The following is a 17,905-nucleotide window of genomic DNA, read 5'->3' on the forward strand; positions in this document are numbered from 1 at the left end:
GGAGGCACGGCCCCAGTCTAATGACAGCCACCGCGGTCCGCCAGAAGCCCGGCCCCAGCCCTCAGATTACCGGCGAACACCAACAACCAAGTGTTATGTTTCGCTTTATGTGGGCGGCCCATACTGCTTCCACTCAGGCAGATGTTCACTTCGGCCAGTGCATTTCTGCGAATTGTCCTGAAAGATGATATGTTTTATCTTGTGCTCACACGATATTGTGAACTTGTTAACATATAAATGTTTCTATAGAGAATGTGCTCCAAAGGTTACAGAGTGGAAACCGCATATTTATATGATTTCATCAAAACTGGCAAAGAATACAGGGAAGTGTCCAAACTTCAGCTGTACATTATGGCCCTCCATGTTTTACACTTTCATATGTAGCAAAATAACTTGCCATACAGAACAGCCCAAGATGCATTAGTAACAAAAGAAATGTGTTGTCATGTTGGGTTTGGAGCTCACAGGGGCCACAGGGACCACAGGGGCCACAGGGACTGCTTTTTTCAGACTGCCCGGTCTGTTATTTCAAAACCTCTGCCTTCTGTCTGGTAGTTGTGGAAAATCCCATTTATTGACTGGAACAGTTAAGTTGAAGTGAAGTCCAGCTGGAAGCCGTGGAGGCCCGTCAGGCTCCACCTGAGGACGCTCCAGCTGATGGAGTAAAGGAGGCCTTCAGTCTGCGGCCCGATGGCAGCATCTGACATGCTGAGTGGAGAGGATGGGTGGGGTCCTTGTTGATCTGGATTGAGGACATACGTCTTGGAGCTGTTTGTCCCCTTGGATCTTGCTGGCCTGGTTGACACCCGGAGCTGATCTCATGGTATGGGAGCTCATCGTGGAATCTGGCTGAGACGGTTCAAGGCCTGAACTCTCGTTTGGAGCCCTGTGGCACTTCTTCACTTTTTGAGCCATCTCTGTTTCTGGCACGCTGACGTCAACCCCCCCCCACGGGACACGTTGTTGGCACACTTCAGTTCCAGCAAAGGGAAACAAAGAGAGGATATCTGGGTCAGGTTCACATGACATAGCAAAGGTTCCCAGCCACTCCCAGGCATCATGGGAGACGTAGTCTTCCCAGCATGTTCTACAGGTTTCCTCACATAACTTCTCAAAATATACAGAAACACTATCCCATAATATGAGGGGGGAAAGCTTTGGAAAAAAAAAATTGAAAGAAGAAGCCAGAGCAGATGGCCAACAGGAGGGGCTGGCGTTGGCCCCTGTTGTCCCGAGGGAGGCACATGAGTGATGCGAGCATGAATTGATGAAGTGATGCCCACTGAATCTGTAGCAATTACTGACAAGTGCATTTATTATTTCAGTAGCTGTGAGCTGAAAAGCTATTTTGCTTGCTCTGTATTCCGCCTCGACACTGGTCACAACTGTCTGGAGACTGACAGCACAGGAGCCTGTTCTGACTCGAGGACATGAATGGTAACTGGACTGCATTTATACGAACCTTTCAGACACTTTGATAAAGAGAGAGGATAGAGATCTAGTTACTGACTTCCATAAAATGAAGACTGACATATGTTCCGTTTTACATGCAAGCTCATTTCATTGCAGACATTTTTTAAGTGTCTGCCTGTCAGTCAGTACTCAGACATGTAGGACCTCGCAGCCCCCCAGCTAAAATACCTGAAAATCTGATGAAAACATGGATCCTGTTATGAACTGCTACCTATTATATGCCCCCCTAAAGCAGAGAATCTGAGACGCCAGTGCTCAGCACGCCGTTCTACTATATGGCTTTCTGTTAATGAATGAACATACCAGACGCAGAGAAACGCTGGTGAAATCCTCCCCACGGGCAGATTAAGCCACTGGGGGGCCACACATATATAGTCCCCCATCACATTTTGCCCAACACATATTTCAACAATACTACCTGGCCCCCAGTTTGTTGCATGTTGGTTGGTTTGTGATGATTTGACTAAACACAGATTTGTTTAAGAATATGCATCTCGTAAGCTTAATATCAACAGCAATATTAAAGGTATTAAATCCTGAGTTTGACACTGGGTCCCTTTATAAGACAGGGCCATAACAAGATAAGAATGCAGGAGCTACCTTATAGCCCTTACTATTTCAGCTTGTAATTGATCAAATTAGTACAAAGTGACTGCCCCACAGATAACCCGGTGCATTTGCGGCCCCTGAAGGTAAAAATGATTAAACTTTGACATGCTGTCTCATGATTGTGACTTAATAATTCAAAAGAAATACATTTTACTTAGAAAGTCAGTTTTTTTACTCAGTGTGTCATTGTATAGTCAATTTTGATTTAACATAACCTATATCTCATAATAAGTAGGCTGGTTTGATCATTTTGACATACTATCTAATATTTGTGACAAGGTATGTCATAATTTAGACTTGTGTAAGTGTATTAATTTTAGAATGCATAACTTTTTGTATACATATCTTTTATATAATATGCTTTGAAGCGCTGCAGCCCGCTGGTCAACACGTTTTATTTTGTAATTGGAACCGGAAGTTGTTTTCCCACGCGCCAGCCCCGTTGGCGCTCGTGGATGTGCGCGCGGCTGGTGCTGATGTGATGTAGTTTCCTTAGACGTTTTCATAGCATCATTGCTGCTAGCCGACTACCGATATGATGTAAACTCTCGACTCGTTTCACTTTACTTTAAACGTGTCGTCGGAATATGTAGGTGAGGTCCCAAAGGACATTTTTAATATTTGCGTCCAGCTTATTAAAAGGCGTCACTGCGTTATTAAGGCTAATGGCGCTAGGCTAACGCGCTAGCAGTGAGCGTTCCCCGTGTCAGTCTAATTTTCGGATCATTTACGTCGTGTGGTTGTAATCCAGAGATTCGTTACAGGCAGTCATGGCTGGCGACATGTGAAAGTGGCATTTATACGTAACTGACAGTAAGGCTAGTTATTAACGACCTGCGTCTGCGGAGTGTGGAGAAATGAACACGCCGCTCGGAAGGAATGGGTTAATCGGGCTTGCTGTCGGAGCTACAGCCGGCTTGGGCTTGATTGCCTTCCTAATTTACAGAGAGATCAGTAGGAGAAAACCCCAGAGAGTGGTGCTGGAGGCCCAGCCGGCCCCCCGGCTGTTTGATGGGGCGGATGGAGCAGCGCTGCTGCGGGAGACGCTGGATGCACAGGGTGGGTAACGTCAGGCTCGGACACCAGCTTGTCAAAAACACGCGAGTGTGAGAGAGCTGCTTGGCTCCAGCTGCGTAATAGATCATATCAAAAGTGCTTTTCCTCGGGATTTAAGAAAACTTCTTAGGATGATGAATCATGTGTACCACATGGCAACGTCATAGAATGTGTAGAGGTATTTTTCCCTAAATGCATTGCAGTTGTGGCCAACCACAGCTGATAGTATTCACTGTTTGAGTTAGAGATTGGCTTACATTGCATTTCATTGGTAGTTAAAAAGAAAGGTCACATCGCAGCCCTTTAATTTGCTAGTTTGTTTAGAGGCTTTTAAATGGGAGAGAGTTCAGTTTACTGGCCCCAGAAATCGACAAATAGCCCGCCTTTACCGTTTGAAAAGGGGTCTTATCTCTGTTGTTAAAAACACTGAAACCCCTTAAACACTTATTACGTACATTTGAACTTGATATAATGAAATGAGAGAAATGAGCCAGCATGCCATTGCCCCTGCCTTTGCCTGCCGCGTGTGTAGCAACGCACATGATCTTATACCTTGCAAGTTGCAGGGAGTTGGCTCGCAAGGCTGCAGCCCCATGTCACTCTCTCGGGCTGAGCCTGGCCACTGGCCACTGATCAGGGAGGGAGGCCTGGCCCGGCCCCAGCCTCGCTAATCTTGGTGAGGTAGCTTTTTGCCAAAGTTGCATAGCTCCTTAAGCGTTTTTTAAGTTTTGAAACCAGCTTGCCTCCCACTCCTTCCTCCACCACCATGTTAAAGTTGAGGTGGTTCAGGTGCCTCCTGGATGCCTCCCTGTAAAGGTATTCCTGGCACATTGAACTGGGAGGAGACCAGGGGCAGACCCAAGTTACACTGGGGGGGTTATATATCCCATCTGTCCTGGGAACACCTTGGGATCTCCCTGGAGGAGCTGGAGGACGTAGGTAGGGAGAAGGACGTCTGGGCTACCGTTCTTAGCCTGCTGCCACCGCAACCTGGATAAGCAGGGGAAAATACACTGATGGATGGATGTTCATGTTTGGAGGGTGGGAGAAGGGTTGGGGATCGGGGGACACTTAGGGGTACAAGACTAAATTGCAAACAAGTCCAAAGCCATATGTGTAACACGTTCTGTCTCCCTGTCTCCTCCTCCAGAGGTGGAGGCCCAGCAGCAGGCTCTGGCAGCAGTGGAGGCAGTGGTGCAGGGCCTGTCCCCCGAGCAGCAGCTAGAGCTCAGGAACCAGCTGGACCAGTTGCTGAGCTGCGTGGGCTCGCTGCGCTCGGAGGTGGCTGAGCTGAGGGGCGGCCTGCAGGACATCGCCTTGCAGATCATCCAGGATGTCAAGTGAGCGGTCAAACTCAAAGCTACTTTGTATGAGCCTCAGAAGGTTGTGTTGCTGTTTCGTGCATTCAGCAGGGAAATAGTTTTCATTTTTTGCTGGTTACACTTTACAGATATGTCTGACTGAAAAACACATCATGCAGCATTGTCCCAATAATAAATGATAATAGCAGAAATGAAGTTTTGAAGGAAAAAATGAAAAGGTCAGTGTTATGATTGAAATTGAAGAAAGATCTTGAAAAAACGCTTAAAAAATGATAGAAAAAGTCGCTATTAGCTAATGACAGAAAGTAAGAGACCTATAGCACAATAAGAGCCGGTCCATATCAGTAATATTCCATATGTCTGCAGGGAGCACTTTAAAGTCATTGACTGAGAGCCACAGAGGGGGGATTAGGCTGGAATGGTACAGTTGTCAGGACGTTATAAAACGGGGTGAAACATCAGGCTGACCCTTGTGGGGCTGGCTCCCCACAGGGAGGTTGTTGGTGGCGTTTGACTGATGTGTATGTGTGTTCCCCTCCCCCACATTCAGAAAGGGAGTGGAGGACAATCAGCGGGTACGCCGGCGGCGCCATGTCGTCCACAGGGAGCGCACTGACTCCACCGGCTCTAGCTCCATCTACTTCACTGCCAGCCAGGGCATGGCCAGCACGTTTGAAGAGACCAGCGAAGGCGGGTATGTCATGGCTTGGTGTTGTTAAACGGCAGTATGCTAACTTGTGTTTTGTGATTTGGCGTACTGTTTATATTGTGTTTCTAGTGGCACCATCTCGTATATATTATACTACATATGTATATGATTGATTAACCAATTAATTAATTGTTTGTCCAATATTCAGCATCCTTTGATCTATTTGTCACTTTAAAGATACTGATCAGTGCAGCTTGGAAGTGTTCTTTTTTGTTGTTGTTGTTGTTGTTAGTGTCTTTGGTTTGTGGGGCAGATTAGGTGGCAAAAATGCCTCCTTGATGCCTGAAAAGAGGCCTGGAGTAATGGCCTGTGAGTCCAGTAGTGATCTAACATTGTGCAGGGCAGAGATCCAGGATTTAGACAACTGTGGGCATTTTTAATGGGTTTCCTAACAAGCTTAATCAGCTAGTTCGTGTTAATCTCTAAAACAATTACAGACGGGTAAATAGTGCCATGTGTGGCCAATACTACGCAACTGGCTGGCTGACATTTATTCCTTGTGTTTTCTTTTGCCGGAGTTCTCTGCACGGAAGCTCGTCTGTGCTGATGCCGTGGCCCTGTTCAAAACTCAGTGTCTGTATTCAGAACCGCCTACTACATACTGCAGACGAATGCAGTACGTACTGCATACTGCTTTGGAAAGCGGAAGTAAACAATACGAAGATTGTAAATGTAAATACACATATAACATCTTTTTGAATTGAATCTACAGGCTTCAGCCTGTCTATAACAAACGCATCGCTACATTTGTTCTACTAACGTTACGCCATAACGTTTAAGTTAAGCCTGCTAAGCTAACGTTTGATCTCACGAAGACAGCTGTCAATGAAAAAACAACACAACATACAGAACTAAAATCTAACGTTAAGTTCTTTTTTTTGTTGTTAGGGACAGAGCAGTAATATTCCTCCTTGTCCACCACTGACGTCGGTGACGGTTGTTGAGACTGCCTGATTAAATAAAGATTAGTATGACATCTGGGTATTTGTGGCATACTGTAGACTTTGCTTTTGTTTGCATGCTATGTGCTCCATGCTACATTCAGGCTACCATAACTCTTAATATGACACATTTCTAAAGAAATTAAAGGGATTATTTGTTTTTTTACTTACCTCTTGTGTTATCTAGCCATGCCAATAGTTTTAATCTTACTTGTCCTTGTTTTGATTCTGAGACAGAGACACAGTCAGACCCCAGCTTATGTCCTAAACATTGTGAACAGTTTCACAGACTACTAATAAACAAAATAAAATGCACTGTTCCACTCACCTCCAGTGTATTGGGGTGGTGGCAGAAATCTCAAAACCTGAGCAAATACAACCAAAACTGTCTGCACGGAGTGATACCACTAGAGGGAAGAGAGAAAATAGGGCTTTTTGTTATTTGGGTGAACTTATCCTTAGTACACTGAACAATAAGCAGAAGTAATCATAAATCAATATAATGTGAAATTCCAAATAAAAATTACCAAAATAAAAAGTCCTCCATGTATGTCCCAGGTACTCGACGGCCTACGCCGAGTCAGACTACACAGATCGGGACACAGACCGAGAGGAGGGGGAGCGGGAGCCTGAACAGGAGTCTGAGGAAGAGGAGGACAGGAGCTGTGCCACTGTCCTCACCCTCCGCCAGGAAGACTCCCAGGAAGAAGACGTGGAGGAGGAGGAGGATGGGGAGGAAGATGAGGGGAGGCTGCAGCTGGTGACTGAAGTTCCCAGTGGGGAGCTGGCTCTCCTCCTGGCTCAGAGTGACATCCTCCACACAGGAGACGCGAGTTTAAAGGCAGAAGGCTTTCGCCTGCTGCTGGACAACAGAGCAGAGGTAAGGGACAGAAAGTGTGCTGAAACTATTCATAACACAAAGTTCATATGTACAGCACTTTAGATCCAATATGAAGAACAAAGGACAACATAACATGCCAAGTACACATGTATATGTTTGCCAGATTAAAATACTGATTAGAAGAAAGCCTTACAATAAAAGTGAGTTTTTAAGAGCAACTTAAAAGAAGATACTGATTTTGCAAGTCTGAGATTCTCAGCGAGCGATAGAAAATGAATCAACGATGATTTAAATCACTTACCAAGTCAAAATCCTAAACATTCGCTGGTTCCACCTCAGATTTGACTGCTTTTCCCTGTTTCATGTAACCTGAATGTCTCTGGGGTTTTGGACTGTTGGTCAGACAGAATAAGCGCTACGAAGACATCATTTTAGAATTTGGGAACTTGTGCATTTGTCATTGTTTTTGTCATTATTTGGATAAATCCAGTAATCAGAAAACCAATTATTCCTAGATGCGTGATAGCTGTGCCTGTAGGTGTCAGTGAAGGAGCGCTGGTCTGTCAGGATTCTGTAGCACAGAGAGCATCTCTACATTTCCAAACACCGTTTTTGTGTGAAAACGATTTGCGTCCACACTAGCGTTTCCAGGTCATTCCTCTTTCCAACAGATCCTCTGTCCACAGTGAAAAATCAGCATAAATACAGGTTAATGACAACGGCTACATCGGTATTTAAGATGAGTGATCACAGAGAAAGTTGGAGACGACGGGAACTTGTAAACTTCAGTCTGATTCTGTGTTGGCAGTATGGAGACAGCAGGGAGTTTCTATGGCGACTGGCTCGGGCCTACAGTGACATGTACAAGTCCACTGAGGACAAACAAGAGAAGAAGACCTATGCACAACAAGGTAATGGACGCACACACCCTTATATAATGTTATTATATTAAATCAAAGGAAAAGAACCAATCAAAGAAGCCTCAATAGAAATACATTGTCCTCCCAAACCTAACTGGAGAGCAAACGAGTTAAGAACACCTTTGGAAGCGCTAAAGTGCAGGCCCGGCCCGGCGAGTAGGCCCTGCAGCATGCTCCGATGACTCCTCTCCCTCCAGAATGAGCCCAGGACATTCAGCTAATTGTGGCTGGAGAGCTGGCCAGTGTAGCAGGAGCCCCTGCACATTCCCTCTTCGTTCATGTATAATACGCTTTACTGGTAGCAGTGCTCCGCTGCTCAGACCTTGATAAAGTTATGAACCAGTGTAGCAGACATTGGATGAACAAGCGTGTGCTTCTCTCCTCTTCTTTAAAACTAATTCTGTATGGTGATTAGACAGAAACTGAAGGTAGAAACTTGAGTTAGGACTTAAGGCTGCATATCATAATGGTGTTTAGCGTATCTCCCCAAAGTTAAAAGCTGCATTTTACACTCTTTAAGTATTTCAGTCCTTTCAAACTGTACCCCGGTGTCCACTCAGATTGGGGCAAAAACAACACTGCAGGTTAGTTTAGACTGTTGGAGTTTTTGTCTTTGATCTGCGCTGCTGTTGCAGGTCGAGAGGAGGCAGAGTCGGCCCTGAAGAAGAACGGCCTGAACGCTGAGTGTCACAAATGGTAAGATGGTGAACTTATACCTCAGGTTCTGGGTTTCAGCTCTGTGTCGACGGTGCCCCCCACCGGTGACCCTCTGGTTATATGTTGATGTCTTGGCTCCAGGTTTGCTGTGCTGATGGGACTGACCTCCCAGCATGAGAGCATGCATAGCAAACTGAAGAGCAGCCACATATTAAAGGTAACGCAGGCACACTTCAGCATGTTGTTTGTTCAGTCTTTAGAGTTGTGTGGAGTATATGACAGCGTTTCCCTCCACTCAGGAGCATCTGGACCGTGCAGTCGCCCTCAGAGACGACGACCCCGTGTGCTTCTACCTGCTCGGCAGATGGTGCTACGAGGTGAGACAAGGGCCGCTATTTGGCTGCTGTTGTCGACTCGGGTCTTATCAGAGGCAGACTTCCATCCAAACATCAGTCCAAGTGTTGATGCCCGTTGAGAATGACCACACTCAAAGTACTTCATTCAGGACACACTGGGGGGAGTTTGAAGTGTTTGTCCCAGTGGCGTGTCTGTGTCTCTGCAGGTAGCCTTTCTGGACTGGTTGGAGAAGAAGGCAGCTGCTGCCCTCTACCAGAGCCCCCCCACCTCCACACTGCACGACGCCCTCGAGAACTTCCTCAAGGTACTGGACTACTGTAGATGTTAAATGTCTACTCTGTAAATACTGCTTTCAGCTGTGACCACATGCGGCCTGTTTGAGGGGAGAGCGGGCTGGGGGGGGGGTCCCGTGGTGAACACCCGTCTCTGCCACTTCTTGTTTATTGCTGCGGGAGTGTCAAGCTAGCTCTTAGCAAACGTTGTGTAAATAAGCAACCTACGACTTTCTCCACCAATCTCCTGAGCCAAACAGCCCTTTGTCTGTGATACAGCGAGGAGTATAGGCTCCCATTTATGTATTGATTGATTGGTTTGTTAGTTTATTTAACAGGGACCGTTCAGATAAATATTGTTCGATGGAGAAGCAGTGCAACAGATGTAATGTCTGCAGGCTGACTTGGTAAGGCTTTTACATTCAGGTTAAAATAGCGTTGGTGCTCAGTCCCCCGCCACCTGCTATCCCACAATGCTTGTTTTTTTGAAATAACAAAATAAATATTAAATAATAAGTATTTCAGTATTATATGGTATATTGCCTTTATTGATGGTATGACAGTATAGAGACACAGAAAACACAGGAGAGCTCCCTCTGCCAACATAACATCGTGATTTAAATCGTAGAAAAGGTTTCAGTCGTAGTCGTCTGGACACTGTTTTCAGAATCAAGACGTTTCGGACTCGTGATGGTAAAACAGTGTTTCATATATTAAATCTGTGTCTCGTATGAACTTCCAGGCAGAGGAACTCAGCCCAGGTTTCTCCAAGACCGTGAGACTTTACATCGCAAAGGTAAACAATCAGATCCACCGATCCCACAGTCATTACAGAGACGATACGAGAGAGCGCCTTCACATACGTCCAGGCAACGACTGCAGCTCCAGAGAGCCATGTTGACTGGCCACTGTGATTATTCAGTCCAGCAGTGTGACCACGACTGTGCCCCTCCTCCTTAAAGTCAGTCAGCTCTGAACTCAGAGAAATCATAGACAAACCTCAGATTTTGCCTTATATAATCAGTGTCAAAAGTAATCCAGGTCTGTATCCATGGTTACAGTGCAAAAGGGAACTGCTAGCAGCTAAGGCAGCATAAGTTCTCACGATTCAAATTTGTGGTGCTAAGGTGAGGTCCACACCTACGTCACTGACTTTTCCATTTCCTGTTTTGTGCCACGAACACTGACACGCCCCTCTCTGCCTTCATGCACAGATATTTTCCCTGGAAAGCCCAAGGGTTTCAAAAGTTAGTGAAAAGTGAGCAGGACAGGAGAGGGCCAGCAGTAAATAGTGCTTATTGCTAGAGTTTGGGACGCTGCGACTGAGGACCGCAGACACTAATCGTCATGTTGGTTGACTTGTAGTGTCACAAGGATCTGGGAAACATCTCTGAGGCCACAAACTGGACTGAGCTGGCTCTGAAGATGCCCACCAGCACTAATGATGTAAGAGCACGCTTCACTTCAACGTAATATTCACCAGAAATATATTTCCTTTTATAGTTTTGAGAGCTGTGTAGAGCGCAGTGCTGCAGATTACAATGAGAAGCAGACGCATCCTGGAGCTGCAGGAGAATGTAGCCAGAATTCATGTTTAGTTGCATTTTCACTGTTGCCTTTTCTTTCTTTGTAAGGATGAAGAAACGTCGACACTGGAGGCTCAGCTTCGTGTCTTAACGGACAGAAAAATCTGAACCATTGCGTTCCTGCTGAGATCAGCCGATGGCACCGATTGGCTAGTCAGGCCGCGTCGTTGGATATCTTTGTCATACTGTCACTGTGAAATAATATGGAGTTTATTGATGTATATTTATTTTCCGCAAACTTTATTATGGCTTAATTGAGACAGTATCACAGAGTAACCTAATGTGATGTGTTTCTCACATTTAACTATTTGTTTGCCTTTTTAACTGATTAAATAAGTTTTGTTTTTCAGCACCATCATCTTAACTGAACAGGCGTACTCCATGAGTCCACCCGAACACAAGGCTAGATATACTAGAGGTGGGTTCCTACGTGGGGGCTAATGGGGCCAAAGCCTGCTCCACAGGTTCAGGACGCCACGTTTGGAAGAGATTTGAGTTCAGAGGGGACTGATAGTAAAATGATCTGGAAACAGAGCTGGTAATCCAGTTTGATCAGGGACGTTTAAGAGCTTTAAGGGAAAGAGGGACTTCAGGAATTACTAGGACAAATACATCTAATTTTTCTCTTCATGGATTAAAAGTTGTTCTTATTTGTATTGTACTTCCTTTCTTCTCATTCTCTGCTGCTGGGTCCACCTCAGTCGCTCTTTGACAGATGTTTGTTTAGTGGAGATAAATGACTCTTAATGTAGATGTAGTGAAAACTAGGCTTTTCAGTTCCACTCCAACTTCAAATCGCTGAACGGCCCTCCAATAGAGGGTGGAGTATGAAGCAACTGGACCACACGCACTTTGAGTCTCGGCAGCCATCAGTAAAATGACATGGAGCCTCCTGTTTGGTTGGGACTGGAACAGCACCCTTTGTGTGTTTGCATTCCTGTTCTTTTTCTGAAGTGAAATAAAGCTGCAGATTATCACTTTGAGCTAACACACTTTAATGGCACCTTTTCTATTTTTACTTAGTTCTTGTTGGGTTAACTTTGCAGTCATGTCGTGTTCACTTCCCTCAGAATTCTGATCCCACAGCGAAGAGTTAATATGCACTTAGACACGTGGATAACATTGAATAAAATTCTTTTTGTATCTGTCGTGTAAATTTGTTGTTGAATGTGCTTAATCAAACGTCATGTACAACATTATGGGTAGTTGAAGGTAGTCGACAGTAACAAAACCCTTCCACGCTGATGCTAACAAATGAGAACAAATTTAATTTATCCGAAGCTTATGTACAGAAGGTTCTGGTAACCAAACAGGAAAGGGGCGGACAGATGAAACGTTACTTTGTAGGAATGCTTCAGTGCAAAATAATGTTTCAACAGCATTCTCAGAAAACCACTCAGCAGGAACTCCAGAAAGAAAGTTAACAGAAACTAAAAGTTTGACCACTCCACAGGTGGAACTACAGAGGCGCACTGCATTCAGGAGAGGAAAGAGGAGACCTCTCTGATCCGGCTGCATCTCAGTTATGAGCTCATCGGTCGTTACGTAATAAAGATCTCGAAATTAAGGAAGATTTCATTTTTATTCCGTAACGCAATTATGGCTCGTTATTAAAGATCATTATGAGATTTTGGAGATACTAAGTCATAACTGAGATACTGAGCGTGTAATTATGAGATAGCCTGTCATAATTGCAGGAACTCTTTTCCCGTTGCAGAGTGCAATGCGCCACAGTTTGAAGTTTGCAGAAAACGAAACGTTCCATCTTGCTGTTGCAGATCTGCAGGCGGGAAACATGTCGGCTCCGCCTCAGCCAGCATCAGACCACATCAGCCTGAGGCCGAACACCGCACACACAACCCTTTAGTCCAAGAGTGAGTCAGCAGGTGTGACAGTCCCCCCCGCTGCTTCCTGCCTCTCTGCCAGCTCAGTCCTTGGCGTCACCCACTCCATCGGCGTTAATGGCAAACATGGCTTCGGCCTCTGGCAGGCAGGGCGAGTCGTAGATTTTACAGATCCTGGTCTCTCCCCTGCCTTTCCTCAGGTACAGTCTGCAACAAGACAAGACCGGTTTTAATCGTGGTGCGAAACCATGGTGCTGTCAAAGCATCCCTCTAGTGTCCCCACTCTCCCCTCCTGTCAGGTTCCATTAGGAGATACCTTGGAAGGATCCAACCATTCTGTCCGGACCAATAAAACACTGCATCGCTCACCGTGTGGTGGAGGCGTGAGCCAGAATGTTGCCTCCAATGGGTTTCTTGGGATCTGCAGAAAACATGGCTGCCCCATCCACCTGTGCTACCACCTGGTTGGTTATCACCACGGCAACACCAAACTGTTGTGACATAGGATTGAAGCAGACAAAATGACTCATGTTAGAGACCCCCCCCCCCACGTATCTGAGTGCGTCGATGAAGTTAGACGGTGAATAAAACATCTGAATGTGTCTTCACATGATCTGACTGGGATACTTTGCTGATCACCAGGATGTCTAGCTGCCTACCTCGTCTGCCAGCCTCAGCAGCATGCGGAGGAAGCGTCCCAGGTGGCCCTGTCTGGCCGCCAGCTCACCTCTGCCGGAGTAGTCTGTTCTGTACAGAGCTGTGGCGCTGTCCACTATCAGCAGAGCATACCTGCCGCACAGTGACAGAGTGAGCTGCAGGGAGACACACACCACCTGCACAATCCTCCTGAATATTGCCACTCAAATGTCATCGCTGAATACATGGGAGAGCACAGTGGCTGATGCTAATGCTACAGTAGGGGTTCGGTTAGGGATGCAGTGGTTAAATTCACACACCGCAAAATTATACAGTTATTATTATTTATAGGCCAGTTAAGGGTCTGATGAAACGCCGACAAAAGGCAGGAGAGTGACGACACTGAAAACGAGAGTGTGTATTGCAGTCTTGGCAGAACCAGAATCATAATCTAGGCATTTCAGCAACCAATTTAGTATTGACTGTATTTGTTGGAGACTTGATCACTCTACACGTCCCGTTTATACCCATTTGCACAGTTTTGATGCAGCACAACTCCACAGTTGATAAAAGCGACACAGCATGTCAAGCACAGGTGAATACTGTGTAAGCAGAGACACGTGGAGCTGCCTGACCTGGACTCAGCCATCATGGCGGAGGCTTGGTATAGCAGCTGGGTCTGATGGTCTGTGTTGAAGGCTCGGGCGTAGGCCACGTTGTCCAGAACATCACTGCCTACCAGCCCATACCTGACAGCAGAGAGGTCACATCAAGTTCAGCAGCGTTCCTTCTGCTGGCTACAGTGTGGAGCAACAATGCTGGGCTAACGAGAACTGCTAGTCTTTCCGAGCTGAAGAGAAGTGTGCTGGCTCACCTCTCAGCTACAGCGAGGAGTCTCTCTGGTCTGAAGGTTCCCTCTGTGTCGATGTACATGGCTTTACCTTCTCCACCCCCCTGATCAATGGGCAGCTGTGGGCAGAGAGCACAGTGCAGTCCACTGAGTGCAGTGACAAGTCATTTTACAATTTTCAGCGCTCACTAAAACAGAACCAGTCCAAGTATGCAGCTGTATTTTGTATACTGGATATTTGTTGCTCAAGTTTTTCCCATCGGTCTCCTCAGCAAGTGCATTCTTCCACGTGGTTATGGGTGCTGATGAACTAAAACTGATGCAAGATGGATTTTATCAACAGTCTAAACTACAAACAAATGTAAGGGCGCTCCCTGCAGTCAGTCTGCACTCTACCTGACAGGTGACAGCGAGTGTGTGGCACAGCTGGGTCTTCCCTGTCCGAAACTCTCCAAACATCTCTGTGATGGAGCCCGTCTCAATCCCTCCTGCAGCAGAAACGCCAAGTCAAAGCCTACAGTTATTCAGGTCACATCACAACCCGGGTCTAATGTTCACTGCGCGTGCACATCTCAGAGCAGGACCATGGGACACTGACAGTCAGGGGGACTTTCTGGATGACATACGAGACGTACGAACCCTGCAGGAGTTTGTCGAGCTCCTTGGAGCCTGTAGAGATCTGGATGATCTCTGCTCTCCTCTGGTGGAACTCAGTAGCTGTGGTGAAACCCATCGGCACAAGTTTGGCAGCTTCAGCCTGAGAGGAAAGGACAGAAATAAAACGACAGGCGCTACAGAGTGACTAGATACAGTACATTTCACATGGCCGACAGAAAGCTGACAAGGCATAAGAAACAGAGCCGATCAGAAAGCTGGTCGGTCGACACGTCGGCAGATATTTTCAGATATATCTATCGTTGTTTATGTCTAAACGGGAAAAGAAAAGAAAGTCATTTCCAAACACAATCTCCATTACAGTTTGTCCATCAGAGAGCACAGCGTGTGTTAGGGTGGACAACAACAAAATGGAAGGGTTCCTTATCAAAAACGTTTGTTGATGAAAATCTGATACATCATCATCGGAGTATTAGTAGATCAATGGTTTCAGATACATTCTGTGTCAGGAAGGTCAGACCCTGTCTCAGGAGGACGCCTGTCCTGCTCGTGCTGTAGGTTCAACTCCAACTTACAGGCGGTCAGGTGGGCAGAAATGTGTGTCACTAGAAACTTTCAGAATCATTTATATTTGAATTACTCAACTTGAACAACTACATTAAAAACTGAATCTGAATAGCGTAATTTGAAATGACACATGCCTGTCCATACAGTCAACACACGTTGCTGGTATCATTCACAGCTCCTGACTCTCTGGGACACGGAATCAGAAGGCTGCGGTTTCTTACTAGAACTTTGTCAGCTTTGGCCTCACTGATGCCCTTGATGTTGAGCAGCTCCTTCTTGGGTGCGTAGGCCACTGCCTCGATGGTGTGGAAACCCGCGTCCTCCAGCTTCTTGATGTCACTGGCACTGATTCCACATTGCTGCGCGCGGAGACATGGGAACAAGAGACAGCCGAGCATGAATTCACTGGGAGAGAGAAAACTGTATACCTGCTGGGTATGAGGAGCAGTCCTACCATTGGCCTTCACCAGGAGAGTGGGGACATTTAAAGCCCCCCTGTTCACAATCACCAGGGGCACAGCTGCAAAGCTCACACTGTATGTGGCACCTGGGTCACGAGAGGGAGCAGTGTCACCGCGAGAGAGGTCCAGGTCTGTTGTCTCACAGACTGCATCAGGGATGCATGGACAGCATGTGCTAACTAAGCTTACCAATTTCCATAGCACAACATCAGTCTGCAGTTCACCGGGCCCACGCAGAGTTAAAAGTGGCAGGACATTAGGACATTCCCTTTAACTCCCATGCTGAAGGTAAAGTGTAGCCACACCCTCGGTGTAGGCAGCAGACACTGAGGACTAAAGACTGACCGACAGAGTTTTCCCTCTTTCACGTGAAAGAGCCTCGTGTCTAAATAAGCACCTGAGTCAGACGCGTACAGTTACAAACACTTTTCCATAATGGAGGTGCGTGTCATAGCTGTAGAGTTATCAATAAATTAAACTCACTCCCCCAAACAAAGCCCTTACTCAGAAGGAACATGGGAAATGACATTTGTGCTAAGTGCAGTTTAATTGAGAGTTCCTTGTTAGAAACTAACTGCGTCGGGAGACATACCTCCAGTCTGCACAGAGGCTGCGGCCCGTAGGCGTCTTCCTCCTCCGCCTCCACCTCCGCCTCCGCCCTGGCCTCGCTCCTCATAGCCATGGTCCGAGTGTGGAAAGCTGCTGGGCAGGGAGGAAGAGGAGAGGCTCAGTGTGGTCATGTCTGGGATTCATTCCGTGACTTCCCGGTTCCTGTTACAGCCTGTACCAGCCGAGGAACTCTCGTCCCTTTCCTGACCGCAGTGAGCGGCGAATGCCTGGATTAGCTCGGTTTAACGCAACCACCTTTCCCCTCTGATAATGCAAGTACCGCATGACAACACCATTAGTTCGTTTACGTTAGTTGTCATTAAATTGGGAAAGTCAAAGTAATGACCGTTATTAAGTTTAAAGTACGCAATGATGTTGCTTTCGTCGTTGCAGAAGAAGGCAGGTTTCGGCAACAACCTTCGCAAGTTAACAGACTAACTGCTAAACTGTACATTAGAAAGAAATGGCTAACGTAACGTTAACCGGTGAAAGCAATCAAAGAAGCCCGACCGTTAGCTTCACAAACGGCGACGTTATAGCTCATGTTCTGAACCGGCTTTATTTTAGGTCTCACTAGTACTTTTAACACATGTACTTGTTATTTACTTATTTGCTTTATTAGCATTAGCTGGTGCTGTTTTCGCTGCAGTTCAGCCACGGAGACAGCGTTAGTTACCTGCAAGTCAGCTGACAATGCTACTCGATCGAAGAGCGCGAATTGACAAGTTCAATGCAAGTTACTACGTGTGCCTTGCGTACGTAAGTCATTCCAATAATATGCTATACAGGCGAATATTGTTTGACTTAGCTGCGGGCTTTAGCGTTACCTACCGGCTGCCTTCTTGTTTCCCTCTAACTCGGCTGTTCGATAACCAAAGCTCCCGCGCGCACCGCTCCGATGACACACAGTGACGCTGTGCGTAAAGACGTTGTGCGTACAGACGCCGCCTCCTCCGTCTCCTTTTCTGATGACGTTTGCGGCAGCCTAGACGAAGCGAAGGCGTTTTGCTGCCCTCCACAGGTCGCCTGTAGGACTCCATTGACTGAGGTAAAGCCTGTAGTCCAGCTCTGCTTCACGAGGCTTCTCTCTGCGTCAGTTGGTGGCTCTCCACAGATGCAGTTTCCATCCGGGTGCTTCGCAGCCAGCAGCCCGTGAGTCTCCGCCTGGTCGCCCCCACGCGGTCCCTCCTGCACAGGATTACGGAGCGGTGTAAGGGCCGAAACTAAAGATATAAATACATTAATAATTACATAATTACATGCTTGTTACATTTATTACACGTTACATTCATTATACAATGTTACATTTATTTGTGTTTTTATTTATTCATTAATATGTATTTACACATTTGTATATAAATTTATTTATTTACTCGGTCATTTATTCACACATGTATTTATCTATATATCATTTTATTTATGTATGTATACTTTAATTTATCCAGTGTAACTTGTTGCAGAGAAATAAATGAATGTGTCAACTTCATCCATCAGAAGTCAGCGGGCGGACTCTGCCCTGTGATTGGTGGTTGAACTTCAATCGACTGCTTTTGCCTAAATCAAGATGGCAGCTCTCACGT

At 46.2% G+C, this 17,905-nt stretch overlaps 2 protein-coding genes across 8 annotated transcripts; one reads left to right on the top strand and one right to left on the bottom strand.

Moving 5' to 3' along the window:
- The first annotated feature begins 1,294 nt into the window (after window positions 1–1,294).
- rmdn3 (regulator of microtubule dynamics 3) lies at window positions 1,295–11,886 on the top strand. 4 transcript variants are annotated; one of them, XM_044169659.1, is made up of 12 exons: window positions 1,295–1,437; window positions 4,289–4,478; window positions 5,011–5,154; window positions 6,669–6,990; window positions 7,760–7,862; window positions 8,507–8,567; window positions 8,670–8,745; window positions 8,828–8,905; window positions 9,091–9,189; window positions 9,900–9,953; window positions 10,523–10,603; window positions 10,792–11,886. In XM_044169659.1, exons 1-12 carry the CDS (start codon window positions 1,431–1,433, stop codon window positions 10,849–10,851), a joined length of 1,275 nt encoding a protein of 424 aa, XP_044025594.1. In that variant the 5' UTR covers window positions 1,295–1,430; the 3' UTR covers window positions 10,852–11,886. The 4 variants fall into 4 exon arrangements, with proteins under 4 accessions (XP_044025594.1, XP_044025593.1, XP_044025592.1 ...); XM_044169655.1 differs by lacking the exon at window positions 1,295–1,437 and adding an exon at window positions 2,499–3,141; XM_044169658.1 differs by lacking the exons at window positions 1,295–1,437; window positions 5,011–5,154 and adding an exon at window positions 2,497–3,141.
- Window positions 11,887–11,988: 102 nt separating this feature from the next.
- On the bottom strand, window positions 11,989–17,356 carry rad51 (RAD51 recombinase). 4 transcript variants are annotated; one of them, XM_044169661.1, is made up of 10 exons: window positions 17,157–17,314; window positions 16,309–16,418; window positions 15,477–15,614; window positions 14,713–14,830; window positions 14,470–14,561; window positions 14,098–14,192; window positions 13,859–13,972; window positions 13,247–13,376; window positions 12,957–13,078; window positions 11,989–12,794 (listed from the first exon to the last, which is right to left on the bottom strand). In XM_044169661.1, the coding sequence occupies exons 2-10, from the start codon at window positions 16,396–16,398 to the stop codon at window positions 12,671–12,673; spliced, it is 1,023 nt and encodes a 340-aa protein (XP_044025596.1). In that variant the 5' UTR covers window positions 16,399–16,418; window positions 17,157–17,314; the 3' UTR covers window positions 11,989–12,670. The 4 variants fall into 4 exon arrangements, with proteins under 4 accessions (XP_044025596.1, XP_044025595.1, XP_044025597.1 ...); XM_044169660.1 differs by having other exon boundaries at window positions 16,309–16,415; window positions 17,157–17,312; XM_044169662.1 differs by lacking the exon at window positions 17,157–17,314 and adding an exon at window positions 17,002–17,025 and having other exon boundaries at window positions 16,309–16,415.
- Between the last annotated feature and the right edge of the window lie 549 nt (window positions 17,357–17,905).

The sequence above is a fragment of the Siniperca chuatsi genome, linkage group LG16, assembly GCF_020085105.1.
Source record: "Siniperca chuatsi isolate FFG_IHB_CAS linkage group LG16, ASM2008510v1, whole genome shotgun sequence".
Taxonomy (NCBI): domain Eukaryota; kingdom Metazoa; phylum Chordata; class Actinopteri; order Centrarchiformes; family Sinipercidae; genus Siniperca; species Siniperca chuatsi.

What these genes read in the sequence shown, in the direction of transcription:
- rmdn3 (XM_044169655.1), top strand. Translation starts at nt 2,940, where the DNA reads ATGAACACGCCGCTCGGAAGGAATGGGTTAATCGGGCTTGCTGTCGGA. An exon ending in GGAGACGCTGGATGCACAGG is followed by an intron (nt 3,142 to 4,288) that starts GTGGGTAACGTC and finishes CTCCTCCTCCAG; the next exon opens with AGGTGGAGGCCCAGCAGCAG. An exon ending in TGCTGGACAACAGAGCAGAG is followed by an intron (nt 6,991 to 7,759) that starts GTAAGGGACAGA and finishes CTGTGTTGGCAG; the next exon opens with TATGGAGACAGCAGGGAGTT.
- rad51 (XM_044169661.1), bottom strand. Translation starts at nt 16,398, where the DNA reads ATGGCTATGAGGAGCGAGGCCAGGGCGGAGGCGGAGGTGGAGGCGGAG. An exon ending in AGCCTCTGTGCAGACTGGAG is followed by an intron (nt 15,615 to 16,308) that starts GTATGTCTCCCG and finishes CTCCGCGCGCAG; the next exon opens with CAATGTGGAATCAGTGCCAG. An exon ending in GCTCGACAAACTCCTGCAGG is followed by an intron (nt 14,562 to 14,712) that starts GTTCGTACGTCT and finishes TTTCTGCTGCAG; the next exon opens with GAGGGATTGAGACGGGCTCC.